Consider the following 18,462-nt stretch of genomic DNA (forward strand, 5'->3'; position numbering starts at 1 on the left):
GACTAAGGGGAAGGAGGAGGAGAAGGAGAAGGAGGACTGGTGAAGAGGATTGATGAGGAGGAGGAGGACTGATGTGGAGGAGGAGGACTGAGGAGGAGGAGGACTGAGGAGTAGGAGTAGGAGGAGTACTAAGGAGGGGAGGAGGAAGAAGAGGAGGAAGAAGAGGGGAAGGAGGTGGATGAGGAGGATGAGGAGGACTAAGGAGGAGGAGGAGAAGAAGGACTGGTGAAGAGGATTGATGAGGAGGAGAACTGATAAGGAGGAGGAGGAGGACTGAGGAGGAGGAGGACTGAGAAGTAGTAGTAGGAGGATGACTGAGGAGGGGAGGAGGAAGAGGACTGAGGAGAATCAGGATGACCCAGGAGGAGGACCCAGGAAGAGGAGGAGGCGGAGGACTGAGGAGGATGACTGAGGAGGAGGAGGAGGAGGAGGACTGAGAAGGAGGAGGACTGAGGAGAACTGAGGAGGAGGAGGAGGACTGAGGAGGAGGACTGAAGAGGGGGACTGAGGAGGAGGAGGGGTGGCGGAGGAGGACGACTGATGAGGAATGATGAGGAGGGGAAGGAGGTGGATGAGGAGGACTAAGGAGAAGGAGGAGGAGAAGGAGAAAGAGGACCGGTGAAGAGGATTGATGAGGAGGAGGAGGACTGATGAGGAGGAGGACTGTGGAGGAGGAGGACTGTGGAGGAGGAGGACTGTGTAGGAGGAGGACTGAGGAGTAGGAGTAGGAGGAGGACTGAGGAGGGGAGGAGGAAGAAGACTGAGGAGGATCAGGATGACCCAGGAGGAGGACCCAGGAGGAGGAGGATCAGGACTGAGGAGGAGGACTGAGAAGGAGGAGGACTGAGGAGAACTGAGGAGGAGGAGGAGGACTGAATAGGAGGAGGAGGGGGACTGGGGAAGGACTGAGGAGGAGGACTGAGAAGGACTGAGGAGGAGGACTGAGGAGGAGGAGGACTAAGGGGAAGGATGAGGAGGAGGACTGAGGACTGAAAAAGAAGAAGAGGATGATGAAAAGGAGGAGGACTGAGGAGGAGGACTGAGGAGGACTGAGGAGGATGGCTGAGGAGGAGGACTGAGGAGGAGGACTGAGAGGGAGGAGGAGAAGGAAGACTGAGGAGGAGAAGGACTGAAGAGGAGAAGGAGGAGGAGGACCCAGGAGGAGGACCCAGGAAGAGGACCCAGGAGGAGGAGGAGGAGGAGGAGGAAGAGGAGGTGGAGGAGGAAGAGGAGGAAACATCTAAATGTTCTTTCCATTTTTGTTATTTTTTGTCCGTTTTTGTCCGTTTTTGTCCGCTCTATTTTTTGTCCGTTTTGAAAATATAGGGTAGCGAACGGACAAAAAACATGAGCCCCCCCCCCCCCCCCACATTAGCGGACAAACATTTTGAGGACTGAAGAGTACTGAAGAGTACTGAAGAGTACTGAGGAGGATGGCTGAGAAGGATGGCTGAGGAGGATGGCTGAGGAGGATGACTGAGGAGGATGACTGAGGAGGATGACTGAGAGGGAGGAGAAGGATCAGGAAGACCCAGGAGGAGGAGGAGGAGGAGGACCCATAAGGAGGACCTAGGAGGAGGAGGAGGAGAACTGAGGAGGATGACTGAGGAGGAGGAGGACTCAGGAGGAGGACTGAGGAGGACTGAGAAGGAGGAGGACTGAGGAGGATGGCTGAGGAGGATGGCTGAGGAGGATGACTGAGAGGGAGGAGGAGGAGGAAGAGGAGGAAGAGGACTCAGGAGGAGGACTCAGAAGGAAGAGGAGGAGGACTCAGGAGGAGGACTCAGGAGGAGGACTTAGGAGAAATGAGAAGGAGGACTGAGGAGAACTGAGGAGGAGAAGGAGGAGGACTGAATAGGAGGAGGAGAAGGAGGGGGACTGGGAGAGGACTGGGGAGGAGGAGGACTGATGAGAAGGATGAGGAGGAGGACCCAGGAGGAGGAGGACTGAGGACCGAGGAGGAAGAGGAGGAGGACTGATGAGAAGGATGAGGAGGAGGACCCAGGAGGAGGAGGACTGAGGACCGAGGAGGAAGAGGAGGAGGATGAAGAGGAGGAGGAGGACCCAGGAGGAGGAGGACCCAGGAGGAGGAGGACTGAGGAGGACTGAGGAGGACTGAGGAGGACTGAGGAGGATGGCTGAGGAGGATGACTGAGAGGGAAGAGGAGGAGGAGGAGGAGGACTGAGGAGGACTGAGAAGGAGGAGGAGGAGGAGGAGGACTGAATAGGAGGAGGAGGAGGGGGACTGGGGGAGGACTGAGGAGGAGGATGGAGGACTGAGGAGAAGGATGAGGAGGAGGACTGAGGACTGAGGAGGAAGAGGAGGACCCAGGAGGAGGACCCAGGAGGAGGACTCAGGAGGAGGAGGAGGACTGGGGAGGAGGAGGACTGTTGAGGACTGATGAGGAGGACTGAGGACGAGGAGGAGGAGTAGGAGGAGGACTGAGGAGGGGAGGAGGAAGAGGACTGAAGCTGAGGAAGATCAGGAAGACCCAGGGGGAGGAGGAGGAAGAGTAGGAGGAGGAAGCATCTAAATGTTATTTCCATTTTTGTCCGTTTTTGTCCATTTTTGTCCGTTTTTGTCCGCTCTATTTTTTGTCCGTTTTGAAAATATAGGGTACCGAACGGACAAAAAACATGATCCCCCTATAACAGCAAAAATTGAACATTTTATTTAGCAATTTAGGTGTCCATTAATGTCCGCCTATGTCCGCCTATGTCCGTCTATGTCCGCCTATGTCCGTCTATGTCCGCCTATGTCCGCCTATGTCCTGTCCTTTTTGGATTCTATGAGACAAGCGGACATAGACGGACGTGACACCCCCCCCACATGGCAGGGACCGAACCTTGCATATGACAGGGACCGAACCTGCAACTTGTAGAGTACAAAAGGTGCAAGCTACAACAACATTACCACCAGTCGAGTGCAGGTTTGACAACGAAAATGACGAATCAAATTAAATAAAATAGTAACAAATTTCTTGGTGTAGTTGTTTTATGAAATGAAATGAAATGAAATGAAATAAAGCATTTGTATCCCGCTTATATCAACAATCCAAATAAAAATAAAGATTGCCGATGTCAAAGCAGCTGGCCTATGAATATACCCCAAACTAAGATATTCAGTTAATGAGTATGATATAAAAATCCAAAACTAAATTACTTATTGACATTAAAAGTTAGCATAGCAACGGTAAAAAAACAACTTAAGGATGTATATCATCAAACATTATTATAAATCGTTCACTCCACTATCTTGTCCTCACAACAAATTTTACCACTTCTGATATAATAATGTTTATCTGTGTCTTCTTTGGCAATCTGTTTCATCTCTAAGACCAACTGCTGATGGATAGTTCGTTCCTCAGGTGATCAGGTCCGGAGAAATGAAAACAGTTTTATGACGTGAAATCAGTCTCAGTTCTTTGGCTTTCACTAATATCTGATGGACTGTACTTGAGTTTTCAAAAGAAACTTTAACTGGTCTAATCTTTTCAGCTGACTTCTTCCCAACCCGGACAGCTTCGAAGTGTGGCTTTTCTTCAATCTGCTGAAACATCTCGCCAACTTCATGATTCAGATTCTCTTCACTAGTCTCCTCGAAACCAAATATTAACACATTCTTAGTTCGATCCTCTTCTGATATAACATTCTGTACAACCTTTTTCAAGCTCTCTTCTGTGAGTACAGGTGCGGCTTTCGAAACAGCTTGACTGAATGTGATTATCCCAGCTTGAACAGTGTCCTGGACGGTGGTCTTGACGGTGGAGTGCACGGATTCCAATTGCTTCGATTTGCTTTCCAGAAGTTCAGCCTGCAGCTTGATAACAGTACTTTGCGATCGGATAAGCTCGCTCTTCAACTCCTCCATATCTTTCTTGATATCCAGAAACGTTTCTACATGATCACTGGTAGTCCGATACGCATTATACAAATGTTTGACTAAAACTGCCTTCACTGGCTTTTTGAACGTTTCAGCTGAAAACTCATTTTCATGGTCACAGCCCATAGCTTCCGAGAGTTTAGTAACCCAAGAGTTATAGACCTGATGGTTATCGGTAATGCAGGAAGAGTAATTTGACAATCTTTGAAGAATATCCATTTCCTCATCATCCATCGTGTACTTGTACTTGTATAAAGTAAAAACACAGTACCCGCACAATGGCAGTTATAATGTAGCGATAAAATAGAGATAAGAGAGCTAGATTATCAACACGTAACAAAAACTGCACATTATGCATTATATATAATAAAATGTTTCAAACAGTATACACAAGTAAAACAAAATTTTAAGTAAAACAAAATTTAAGTTTTATTGCCATTACAATGAATAATGAATAATAATAATAATAATTTTTAACTCGTATATTGGGTAGACTGTGTATTTGTTATGTATTTTATATTATACAGTTTTGTGTACATGTAATTATTGTTATTTACTGGACTAAGGGGTGTACATGTGTTGGAGTTTTTCTCTTATTTTTCTTCTCTTGCTCTGCATGCCCTGATTCTTGTATAAACATGATGTTTGTTATATTGTATATTCTAGTATTGATTTTGGTATTTTGTGGGTCAGATTCAGCAATACCCAATGGGTACTTGCTGAATCACTGTTTTATACACTCCGTAACCAGTTCCTGTGTTCCGTCCCTTGCCCTGCAAGCCCTGTTTCTTGATTATACAGCATTTATTTATCGTGTATTACACTGCAGTATGTAATAAACATTTGTAGTAGTGTAGGATTGTTTGAATTTCTTTTTGCTAGGTTTTATAATATTTATTTGTATAATTTGTGATGGTTTCTCCCGGTTTTCTTCTCTTGCGTAGCAAGCCCTGTCTCTTGTAAAAACAACCTCGAAAGATTTGTAGATACACATAGTCTCTACACCTTTACCCTCTGGTCCCTAGGGTCAGCTGATCCCGGGCCAGAGGAAAACTACCGACTGCCAAGGTTTGACGCCTAGGCAGTCGAGACCTCTTATTGAGACCCTTTATAATAATAATTCTATACAGTTACATAATTGAAAAAATTATGGCCCCTTATTGTGGGCAGAGTATGTGTCTTTATTGAATTGTCCTGATATAAACTTTATAAACTTATCTAAGTGACTGCATTAAAATAATTTAAGGTGAGTTCTCTTAAAACTTTAAGACAATAGGAATAAATACTAGGACCTAATAAAATCAAAACAAAATGCAGCCTAATTTGTTGTTGAGCTTTCTCTTCTCCTACGGTTGACTAGAGGAACCATCTTTGGCGAGTATTAGGAACTTAGACCATTACAAATACCGTACTGTTAGTTTGCAAGGCATGTGGACTAAGTGGGTCGAGAGTACTCGACTTGAAAGTGGGTGTTGAGAATCCTCAACAATACTAAAGATAATGATATTCAGAAGATGAGGCAGTAGAGTGAGTAGTAGAGGCTGAAGAAGAATAAATGTCACAAGAGATGAGCACTATAATAATCATCTTCATGATAGTTCACCAATGGCAATTTGTGCTAGAGAGCGGAAGGCAGTGATGCTGTTATCACTATCATCTCTTAAGATAGACCATGATGGTTGGTCATTAAAGGAATGTTCCTGCAGGGTTTCCCAGTAAGAGCAGCTGCACAGTGGACAGTAGAAGAGTCTGTGATAATTGGTGTCCAATACCTTACAATTTGGACACTGAGGGTCGCAGTTGTTGGCTACCCTTGCCTGGAAGGCTGCAAAGGTGATGTCATGGTCATGTAGGAGAGACATAACCTTAGTATCCGTGTTTCTGCTTGAGTAGCGAGGAAATAATCGTTTGCTCCTTTCATCAATGTTATCCAGTATCTGACCCTCACTTTGATCTATTCTCATGAAGCGGATTATTTCTTCTTTTGAGTAGCTGACAACATCGTTCTGGACACTAGCCAGAAGGTCTATTTTGCTTCTGTTTAGTTCTTTGGACCCAGTTTTCCACGTTAGAATGAATAATGATATCATGATGAATATAAGTAGACATCCGATAATAAACTTGTTACATCCAGTACAACCCAAGATGTCAGCCGACTAACAAAAATAAAGAAAACTAGCATGTTCATAGTTTTTCTAACGAGCATACTTAAGCTGTACGGAAATAGTTCACATAGCCATGTGTCTACGCGTACTGCGTGACGCGCTTGTTTCACAAGTAGATCTTTTGCCGCCTTCGGCGGTCGCGCGCTACTGCAAGCGAGAGGGCCCTGGTTAAAGCAACGGAATTAGCTTTAATTCTACGTCATATTAAAAACTTTACATCATTTTTGAGATACTTGGAGGACTTCGCCGCTTCGACGCGCGTTGCTTCGCAGAGCAACGATCTCGACGGATTGACATCGTCAATCAATTGAGATACAAAAATAAATTTTAAAATAAATAACTCTTTTGCTGCTTAGGCGCGCTGAAAACAGCCCAGAAAAACTTACCGGCTGGCCGTGGTACTAGAGGTGTTGTTTTTCGATTGCACGTGTGTCAGCGCGCGTGACGTCACGTTCACTGCATTATCGCTCGCGTGAATTACAATCTGGAGTCATGACAACGACATTACTTCTTGACCATTGTTAATGATCAAGCCCGGCGCGCGCTACTTCGTAGCACTTGCCATGTAACATCCGTCAACATAACTTCGCAAAGTTTAAAATGTAAAAGCTGCGATCTTAATTTATTTACAATGTACAATTTAGCCCAAAATCAAACGTTTCGCGATAATTCAAAATCTACATTGTTTTGAATTTGGCTCCTGTACTGGTATGGGGAGCCTACTTTAGTTTTACGAGACGGACATTTTGTTGAAAACCAAACGTTTCTATCTCTTTTACTTCCGAAGTTAGGCCCCTAACGGTAACAGGTAAGGTTTCCTGGAATCGTGTTTTCCAAAATTTTTCCTTTCCGAGATAAGTACCCATTTTATAATTCATATACCTTATCTAAGTTTGAATATTGTCACTCCGCAAGCGTTTTTGCCAAATTTTCGACGCGCACTACGCGCAAAAGCAAAAAGCAATTAATTGTTAATAATTGTCCAATTAATGGTTAGGTTTCAAAACGCATAGCAAAAAACATAAATACGTCTTTTTAATTTTGCCCGTATAGTAAGAGCCTCTATTAAAAAAGGGTTCAACCCGATTTTCTTGTGAAATTTGATTTCGAGATAACATTTTACCAATGGCAATAAACTTAGGCGCGGCATGTGACCGAACTTTTGAGGGGGTTCCGGACACCGGTGTCCGGATGCCTTGTCATACGTTGTATGACCCGCCGCGCACGAAGTGCGCGGCTCCCCCTTTATCGTCAGGACGATACAGTCGTTTCACCATAGTGAAACGACTGTGGGGGTCGCAACGTGATACAACGGATGCCCTAGTGTGGTTGGTTTTATCCGATTTTTTTAGATTTTTATGGAGGTTGTACCATTGTAAAACTTACATTGTGACAGTATAGATGGCGAAAAATTTTTGAAAATGGTCCTAACACAGCTTTGATCATAACAATAACATTGGGTGAATAGATTGGGTGAACAAACTATGAAGCAGGCAATTATATGTGCTCATCCATCATTCTGCATATGTAAGCTCAGTAGTTTAATTGCTGATTCATACTCAATGGTGAATCGATAGAATTCATGTGTCGGAGATCTCGTGAGAACACCTTTTAATAATTATAGCCCTCAGGATCGCATTATCCCGATCCGGCCGTAATGTGTATTGAGGTATGCACTAATTGTAGTGGTGAACGGTTGCAGCTCAGGCTATGTTTCAGTATAACTGTATATCAGAGATCGCAGTATATTTACATTCTACTCGGATTGCAGATTGAAATATTTTCCTGTTGGAACCATGACACATGCAGGGGAATACCAAAATATTAATTGTAGTTGTACAACTAATATGATCAATAATTAATAACGGCAACGCTAATTTGTCCTTATTGGACTTTATTTTTACGGACATAAGTTAATAGTTGCTGCAAATGCCAAATGCTACAACTACAAGTTAAGCCCTATAAGCGTTCATTTTAATGTCCGTTCGATTTAATTTTAATATCCGTTCGAATATTGGCGGACGTTTTAAATTGTAATTAAATAGACCATTGAGCGGTCGCGTTTATTTTAATGTCCGCTCAAAATTATTCCCGTTCACATTATTTCCGGTTGCAGTACGGGTAAAATAACGTCCGAATAAAGCTATCCGATAAGCTCAGGCAGAGCTTTCGGACTGCGTAAAACTAAACAACTTGAAACGTTGAAGAACGCCGTTAAGACATCTGTTGTTAACTCACCTAAAACACAAACATACGTCATACAGTCCAATGGCGAAGAATTCACAGCCAACTGAGCAAGTCATAAGCTCGGAAACGCTCAAAAGCGTAGTAAAACGTGTTGTCGAGGAAGAGGACCGCAGTCTAGTCGCAACGTCATTGTATTTGGTCTGTTACAAGGGAGCGAGATATATAGAGAACTTATTGACACAGTTAGCGTGATTTTCCAAAACATTGGACAGAAACCGAAGATTGTTGAAGCGTGCAAAATTGCCAGAAAATCTAAGGACAATTTAGTTACAGCATCATTAATAAATGAGCAATTACGTTATTCGTTTAAGTTATTGCAAAATATTTGATTCCAATAAATAAAATCCGCCTTGTGCCGCGTGCGCTAATTTACTAATTCTGTACTCGCCTGCGTACACTGTACTGTACAGTGTACAGCAGGAGCAGGCCTGCAGGCATCATGCTACATGCGATTTTACAAATAATGTTCGACTTCAATTTAGACTTTCAGTTGTTGTAGTTGTACTGTATACTAATTGTGTCGGTTTATATATTTACCAGGCGGCGCTCAAATTGCATGATCAATAACGCTAATTTGTCCTTATTGGACTTTATTTTTACGGACATAAGTTAATAGTTGCAAATGCCAGATGCTACAAGTTAAGCACTAGCGTTCATTTTAATGTCCGTTTATTTTAATATCCGTTCGAATTTTGGCGGACGTTTTAAATTGTTAGTAAATAGAGCATTAAGCGGTCACGTTTATTTTAATGTCCTCTCAAAATTATGGCTACGCCCGTTCACATTATTTCCGGTTGCGGTACGGGTAAAATAACGTCCGAATAAAGCTATCCGATAAACTCAGGCAGAGCTTTCGGACTGTAAAACTGGACAACTTGAAATGTTGAAGAACGCCGTTAAGACATCTGTTGTTGACTCACCTAAAACACAAACATACAGTTCAATGGCGAAGAATTCACAGCCAAAGCTGAGCAAGTCATAAGCTTGGAAACGCTCAAAAGCGTAGTAAAACGTGTTGTTGAGGAAGAGGACCGCAGTCGCAACGTCATTGTATTTGGTCCGTCACAAGGGAGCGAGATATATAGAGAACTTATTGACACAGTTAGCGAGATTTTTCAAAACATTGGACAGAAACCGAAGATTGTTGAAGCGTGCAGAATTGCCACGAAATCTAAGGACAATTCAGTTACAGCATCATTAATAAGTGAGCTTACGTTATTCGTTTAAGTCTGTCTGTCTGTCTGTCTGTCTGTCTGTCTGTCTGTCTGTCTGTCTGTCTGTCTGTCTGTCTGTCTGTCTGTCTGTCTGTCTGTCTGTCTGTCTGTCTGTCTGTCTGTCTGTCTGTCTGTCTGTCTGTCTGTCTGTCTGTCTGTCTGTCTGTCTGTCTGTCTGTCTGTCTGTCTGTCTGTCTGTCTGTCTGTCTGTCTGTCTGTCTGTCTGTCTGTCTGTCTGTCTGTCTGTCTGTCTGTCTGTCTGTCTGTCTGTCTGTCTGTCTGTCTGTCTGTCTGTCTGTCTGTCTGTCTGTCTGTCTGTCTGTCTGTCTGTCTGTCTGTCTGTCTGTCTGTCTGTCTGTCTGTCTGTCTGTCTGTCTGTCTGTCTGTCTGTCTGTCTGTCTGTCTGTCTGTCTGTCTGTCTGTCTGTCTGTCTGTCTGTCTGTCTGTCTGTCTGTCTGAGCTGTCTGTCTGTCTGAGTGTCTGTCTGTCTGTCTGTCTGTCTGAGTGTCTGTCTGTCTGTCTGTAATTTCCGAGCGGCTTAATTAAGAAAACGGTAAGAGTTACGGCAGTCTCTATATTTACTAGGCGTTTTTAATGCTAAATGTGTTTCACTTTCAGTGTTTCATAGGTAATGAAACATATTAACATAATATTAATATTATGAATTGGGTCATGCCATGTGAATTTTATATGCTAATCTGCATTCATCACGCTTTTTATACTAATAAATTATTCTTATGTAATGAGTAAGCACGAGAATTTACCTATGATACTAATACTAATAATAATAATAATTAGAACCCATAGATTTATTTTTTCTGGCATTACCATTTAGTGACAAAATTCGTGCTACCCAGGGTCTGCAGGCCACCTGGCCACCCATGATGGGGTGTCATAATCATGTATTTGTAACTTGCGGTGGATCGAACAAGTAGCTTCAAAACTATTTGGACTGTAATACTAATATGTAATAGCCCCTAAGCTTATTAAACAACATAACTCATGATGCTAATTTGCTCAAAAGACACTTTTAACACATTTCTCAAGGTAACTTCATGATAGCTATTAGAGCCTCAGACGTGTTACCGAAGCTCTAATGTTCTACAAAAAAATGTATAATCATGTTTTTGGCTAATACTATGACAAAATTAAAAACTACTCTTTTCGTAATTCATTTATTTGCAAAACTTTGATTATCAGAACAGTATTTCAATAATAATAGTAATACTATTTTCCAAAAGTGCTTATCTATCAAAAGTTTATTAACATCTACTTTCAGTTTATAGATTACACTAATCTTAAGTCTATTAATCGAAATCCTTAAATAATTCCCTGTTAAAGGGCGTATCTTTAACTTTCTTCGACTTTGGAGTCGAGTCTGTATCAGTTCTGTACCGCTTGTGCGTTACTCTACCCGAAAACTCTTTCCGTGCAGCTCCTATCTGGAGGACACTCATCAATTGAGTGTCATCAGTCCGTCGTCGTTGAACAGCGTGGGACACAAGTGCGACAGTGTGCTCCACAGATTGACTATGGCAAGGAATCCTACAAACCAGAGGGGCTTCCCGTATCTTTTCCAGTTCAGCACTTGACATTACGGAGAGGAGGGGAGGGCACGTTACTCGCTCCCACTCATTGTCGTACGTCTGGAAGAATATCTTCATTGGAACCGGACCGTTCTCTTTCTGAATGAAGGGCAAATTAGTTATTTGATCGGTAAATCGTAATAATAATATAACTGAAACAGGGACAGAGTTCGTGGTATATTTGACAGACTAGGTAGACTCAGCAAATTAGTTAACAAATTCTGCATTCTGCTAGTTCAGTAGAATGAACGCACAGTCTTACTTTTCGTTTGTCAGATTTTGATGCAAAAGCATAATATCGGCAGACTTACTAAGTCTGCCGATCACTTAACATGGTCACTTAACATGGTAAAGTATCGTCAAATGGTTTGGAAATCAAACCATTGCATAATTACAATATCACTATAGTTATACATGCTCTATAAACTCACCTCAACTTTCATTCTGACCATCTCAAAATATGTCGTACATTTGAAGACTATCTTCGGGCACTTGAAATGTCGGATTCGTCTAGGTCGTCGAACGCCAGACTCTCTTTCAACGTGCTTGTCCCACTCCTCTGAACGACGAATATTCTTTACGATCCCTATTCCTTTCTCTCGATGGTCTCTGTTGTGATCGCCTGGATAATAAATATGTATATAAAGTTTTTTACAATAGATGTAAAATATTGTTGGTTGGATATTGTGTTAAAGTCAAGTGATTCTAAGAGCACCTGCACATTTATAATTTATAACCGCAAGAATTCGGACGTAAGCACAGAATACCACTACCAGCTGAATATTCACTGCTCTGATAGTAATAGTATCATATTGTTATTTTAAGTGTGCCTAGCTATATTACCCACTTTCCGTATTCATTTTTTGTTGTTGTTATTCTTACCTAGCATGGCGAGTATCACACTCTCGGGATGAGCCATATAGCCGTTCTGTTGTATTGACTCGAATATGACCTTACGCTCTGCTGGTTCGCAGTGTTCTCTTGTGAACCGTATTTGGTCAAATAGGTGGGCTGGGGCGTCTATTAAGCTGCTCTTCATCTTGATGTTGGCAAACACCTATTGAGATTTAGTCCGATTTAATAGAAATTCTGAGTAACTTTGGTACTTAAGGGAAACATAGGCTGAACATTCTCTGATTTTCATCAATATTGTAAGAGCATTTAAATTTGAATAAACATTAGCAATCAATTCACAAGTGCCAGCACTGTAATCTGATTTTTACCTTGTAATAGACATTTACAATAAAGTTGACCATCCTCTCTAAACACTCCGAAATATGGGAGTTGTAGGTAAGATCCCCCGAAATGTAAAATCGGAGGATTCTGGCCCCAAACGTAATCCACCGAGCAGTGGAGCAGTTTCCTATCGCGTTATACACGAATTCGTCGTGTAAACCAGTCTCGACAGTGATGCAGTACTTATACATAAGTTTTGCATCATTTGACATCTTACTCAGCGTCTGAAAAAAAACAGATTGTTATTAATTTTAACGTTGCTAGGTAAGAGCTCTATGATTTTGTCGAACATTATCGCAATGATTGATAAACATGGAACTGCAAAACGGTTCAGTAAGTTATCTTCCCAGCAAATTATAAACGTAGTTACTATCTAACAATAAGATTATCCATTATTAACCATATCAATTTTAAATTATATATCACCTCTTGGGGCAGTCGAGGAAAACCTTTGCCAATCTTTTTAAATACTCTAACTGGTTTCAGCCAAAGTTCGTTGGACATAATGAAGGGCCCCATAGGTCCGTCAAAGTCACCAGGTGCTGTAATGATATATAATAATGATATACACGTTATTTTGAGTGTAAGTGTAAGAATTAACGATGATAATATTAATTGTAAAGTGAAATTTATTGGCGTAGTTATCGAGGAAATCCCTGCAATCGTTATAGTAATAAGGAATGTTTAATACTGTGGAAATTCTGAACTGTTATTTTAAAATACTATAACATATCTTCAAATTTAAAATAAATAACACACCCTTGGTACTTCCTCCATAGTGAAAGTACAATTTTCTCAAGGGGAGTTCCACTTGGTGTAAGAGGCACAGGGCTCTTTGGAGTGTTCGATGTAGCAGAACCTCAAACTCTCGAAAAGCACCTCCCTGAAAATTGTTTATTTTAATATGTTTTAACGAACGAAATGGTTGTCTAATAGTATCCAATGCTCAGCTAAAAGATGAAAAGTTCCTTATCTGAAATGAAAAATAAGTTATTTACTTACCAGATAGCCAGAATTAACACTAGTGTTGTCTCCACCTATACACAATGTTTTGTCCGTGCTTATCCCTCGACTTTCAAAGTAGTTACACAATCCCAGAGCAAGGCCTTTACCTGTGGTATAAAGATTAAGTAATCAACAAAGAATCGGCATAAATGTAACATTGTAACTGCAGAACCTATTCCGGAAATCTAATGCAACATTAAAATGGAACGAGACATATATAACGTTAGTCGTTAGACCGTTTATTATGTACCAATGATCAAAATAACATCGCAATGTATAAAAATATATTCATCTAAGTATAATCTTTATCTAGTGCTTACCAGTCGATTGCTCAGGAACAAACATCCCCAAAGGGATCGCACCAGGCTGTTCTACCACAGAGTAGTGGCTCCGTTTCCCCACACTATGTCGTATGTGACCTTTTTCATCTTTTTGGCTCATCCTTATATTCTTATCCTCCTTTCCGTCAAAGAATATTGCTGCAAAATAGCTGTTTTTAATCTAAAGCGTACTAATTCTAATGGTAAAGTTAATGTCGCTGTTTATTTTTAAAATTGGTAATATAAACATGTTCAAAAGTTAAAAAATAACCTGGTGAAAACATTATATTATGTACAAACCTAACGGAGAACGAGTAGACAGAGCTTCAAGCCTCTTTTTCCCATCTCTTCCACGGATGCTTTCGAGTTTTGACCGGGGAACAACATATGGCTGCTGCAGGAGACCACCCTTGTAAAGTTCTTTGCAAAACAATGTTAACGTGCGTGCATTCGACTCCGTGCCGGCAGAATTTCTTTCCAACTCAGCTGCCATACCATCCAGATTGCAGTTCAGATAAGTGGACACCGTGACTCTCGGAGTGCTAGCAGAAGAACTGGAAGAGGCTGGTTGATAATCACGATCCTTTTCATCTCTCGGGTCAATGTTAGTGTGTTGGCTTGCCGAGTCCTCGCTTATATAAGCCTGTCGTTGATATCATAAGTATATTTTGTATTATTATCCGTGATCGGTGATTCAATTAATGGCCGGGCATTTATCTACTATTTAGTGAAAATAAAAGTTGTGTTATGTGATCTCAAATTGTTCATTGCAAACAATCAATTACAGTGTCGGCTCAGAGATTAAAATTAATAATTTGACAGTCAATGGTATTAATATTATTTTAGTTTATAAACTTTTAAAATAAATAAGCTATGTTAAACAAATAATTCTGTATTCGTATTGAAACGTGCTTACTTGCAATGATGCTGATGTAGTAACGTCACTGAGAACAGGAGTGATGAGATTAACTTGCACAGGGGCTTCAACTTCAAGTTTCTTTTTGGGTAGGACATCAAAAGGTTCATTTAGACTGTCGGTGAACTTGTCCATCGTAGACTTTGCCGTATTAACTGAGAGACCTCGAAGTTTTGTATTGATGATTTTGATTTTCCTGTAATAGTTTCAAATTACAAACAGCGTAACCAATGTGACAAGAAATATAAAGCATAAACACAAAATATTAAGTAGTATATATTATATATAGAACAAATTATGAATATCAGTCACGATTGGCAATTATCCACATCGCCCGCATCGGACATGATCGCTAAATGCAAACTGGATAAACAGAAACTGAATAGATATCAACAAATCGGAAAAATCACTCAGATATGAAGTTTATGATCGGATAGTATGTATGTATATTGACAACAAATATGAAGCATAAAAATATGCAACTTACCCAGCAATAGTAGGTGAAATTCTACGAACTTCGGACTTTTCTGTGACATCGTACAAAGAAAGCAGGTCAACAGCAACAGGACGGTAGAAATCAACAATCGAAAGTTTTTTCTTTCTACCAGTGTTGGCTTCTTCGACGAGAAAGAGTAAATGTGATAAAACATGACGTAGCAGAGTTGGACGGCAAGAGGGATTTAAACGATCTGGTTTAACAAAATCTTCAAGTTTCATGGTGGGCTCAAAAGTTTATAAAACTGGTGTTATTGATGCAGATGGCGTTGTTTTATTTATAGTTATATGATTATTGAATATTGAGGCTAATTGTGGGAATTGAGAAGCATAGATATTGGGCACATCAAACGATTTTTTTGCAGGGCATTTGAACTTCGGTAACAGTAATTTAGAAGTTACCTTGAACAATGTGTTAAAAGTGTCTATTGAGTAAATTAACATCATGAGTTATGTCGTTTAATAAGCTTAAGGGCTATTAAAGTCCAAATTGTTTCGAAGCTAATTGTTCGATCAACCGCAAGTTACATGATTATACCACCCCGTCATGGGTGGGTAGCACTAGCACCAATTTGACACTAAATGGTAATTTCAGAAAAAATAAATCCATGAGTTCTAATTATTATTAATAGTAGGTAAATTCTCGTGCTTACTCATTACATAAGAATAATTTATTAGTATAAAAACCGTGATGAATGCAGATTAGCATATATAATTCACATGGCATGACCCAATTCATAATATTAATATTATGTTAATATGTTTCATTACCTAGGGACCTCAGCTTTTGTGTTTATAAACAGAATGACAAGTTGAACGCCGCCTAGTAAATATATAGACCACCGTAACTCTTACCGTTTTCTTGATTAAGCCGCTTGGAAATTACAGACAGACAGACAGACAGACAGACAGACAGACAGACAGACAGACAGACAGACAGACAGACAGACAGACAGACAGACAGACAGACAGACAGACAGACAGACAGACAGACAGACAGACAGACAGACAGACAGACAGACAGACAGACAGACAGACAGACAGACAGACAGACAGACAGACAGACAGACAGACAGACAGACAGACAGACAGACAGACAGACAGACAGACAGACAGACAGACAGACAGACAGACAGACAGACTTAAACGAATAACGTAAGCTCACTTATTAATGATGCTGTAACTGAATTGTCCTTAGATTTCGTGGCAATTCTGCACGCTTCAACAATCTTCGGTTTCTGTCCAATGTTTTGAAAAATCTCGCTAACTGTGTCAATAAGTTCTCTATATATCTCGCTCCCTTGTGACGGACCAAATACAATGACGTTGCGACTGCGGTCCTCTTCCTCAACAACACGTTTTACTACGCTTTTGAGCGTTTCCAAGCTTATGACTTGCTCAGCTTTGGCTGTGAATTCTTCGCCATTGAACTGTATGTTTGTGTTTTAGGTGAGTCAATAACAGATGTCTTAACGGCGTTCTTCAACATTTCAAGTTGTCCAGTTTTACAGTCCGAAAGCTCTGCCTGAGTATATCGGATAGCTTTATTCGGACGTTATTTTACCCGTACCGCAACCGGAAATAATGTGAACGGGCGTAGCCATAATTTTGAGAGGACATTAAAATAAACGTGACCGCTCAATATAGCTTATGACTTGCTCAGTTGGCTGTGAATTCTTCGCCATTGGACTGTATGACGTATGTTTGTGTTTTAGGTGAGTTAACAACAGATGTCTTAACGGCGTTCTTCAACGTTTCAAGTTGTTTAGTTTTACGCAGTCCGAAAGCTCTGCCTGAGCTTATCGGATAGCTTTATTCGGACGTTATTTTACCCGTACTGCAACCGGAAATAATGTGAACGGGAATAATTTTGAGCGGACATTAAAATAAACGCGACCGCTCAATGGTCTATTTAATTACAATTTAAAACGTCCGCCAATATTCGAACGGATATTAAAATTAAAATGAACGGACATTAAAATGAACGCTTATAGGGCTTAACTTGTAGTTGTAGCATTTGGCATTTGCAGCAACTATTAACTTATGTCCGTAAAAATAAAGTCCAATAAGGACAAATTAGCGTTGCCGTTATTAATTATTGATCATATTAGTTGTACAACTACAATTAATATTTTGGTATTCCCCTGCATGTGTCATGGTTCCAACAGGAAAATATTTCAATCTGCAATCCGAGTAGAATGTAAATATACTGCGATCTCTGATATACAGTTATACTGAAACATAGCCTGAGCTGCAACCGTTCACCACTACAATTAGTGCATACCTCAATACACATTACGGCCGGATCGGGATAATGCGATCCTGAGGGCTATAATTATTAAAAGGTGTTCTCACGAGATCTCCGACACATGAATTCTATCGATTCACCATTGAGTATGAATCAGCAATTAAACTACTGAGCTTACATATGCAGAATGATGGATGAGCACATATAATTGCCTGCTTCATAGTTTGTTCACCCAATCTATTCACCCAATGTTATTGTTATGATCAAAGCTGTGTTAGGACCATTTTCAAAAATATTTCGCCATCTATACTGTCACAATGTAAGTTTTACAATGGTACAACCTCCATAAAAATCTAAAAAAATCGGATAAAACCAACCACACTACGGATGCCCACCTGTGACCGCGGGATCGGTCCGATCGGAGGAGAGCCACGTCAATATTTGGTTGAGGTGCTCTACTTGTATACTTGTTATGTTATGTACTAGTGCCAATGGTCCCCTGAAGTCTGAACTCGTATATGAATTTTCATTTGTAGGTTTACAACCTACCAGGACGCGCGCCGAGTTGGACTCGTCGACGGTCCTGTATATGGAACAAATATTTTACGAGTATCACCCGTTAAATTTTCATCAAGTTTTGACAAAAAATGAGTTATGATGTATGAACTAAAAACCATATATCAATATTTGGACATACGCACCAAATTTGATAAATTTTAGCCCATAAATTGGTCAATTATCAATATTTTGGATGAGACAAACTTTATATGGAAGATAAGCCTATATTTCATATTTTCTATGATTATCAGCTCAATATCTAGTCTACCTAACTGTGGATTTTGTGTTCAAATAATCGCAAAAAATGAACAAAATCGCCCAGATCTCAGTTCGCGATAATTGCGAAACTGATTTTGCTCAAAACAATATAAATATAACTCAAAAGGGTGTCAATATTTCTACATGAAATTTTCAGAATCAACGTAGAATTATCGCATTTCGACTTTAATTTGCTCCCTACTCTTGCCGAATAAGAAGGCAAAAAGATCGTAGGGAATATAAAGTAATCGGGCTTGGATATATGATCGAGGTAGCCCGATGGACCTGCGTTGTCGACAAAAGTCTGCTCCTTCGCGCAATATAAACCACG

At 40.7% G+C, this 18,462-nt stretch overlaps 1 protein-coding gene across 1 annotated transcript; it reads right to left on the minus strand.

The window, feature by feature from the left end:
- Positions 1-10,816: 10,816 nt before the first annotated feature.
- On the minus strand, positions 10,817-15,479 carry LOC134814395 (uncharacterized). Its single transcript, XM_063822493.1, has 11 exons — positions 14,573-15,479; positions 13,957-14,299; positions 13,657-13,815; positions 13,334-13,443; positions 13,091-13,214; positions 12,758-12,873; positions 12,319-12,555; positions 11,978-12,152; positions 11,527-11,717; positions 11,063-11,194; positions 10,817-10,951 (listed from the first exon to the last, which is right to left on the minus strand). Exons 1-11 carry the CDS (start codon positions 14,705-14,707, stop codon positions 10,817-10,819), a joined length of 1,857 nt encoding a protein of 618 aa, XP_063678563.1. The 5' UTR covers positions 14,708-15,479.
- Positions 15,480-18,462: the final 2,983 nt, after the last annotated feature.

The sequence above is a fragment of the Bolinopsis microptera genome, chromosome 4 (assembly GCF_026151205.1).
Source record: "Bolinopsis microptera isolate Bmic1 chromosome 4, MBARI_Bmic_1.0, whole genome shotgun sequence".
In the NCBI taxonomy this organism is placed as follows: Eukaryota; Metazoa; Ctenophora; class Tentaculata; order Lobata; family Bolinopsidae; genus Bolinopsis; species Bolinopsis microptera.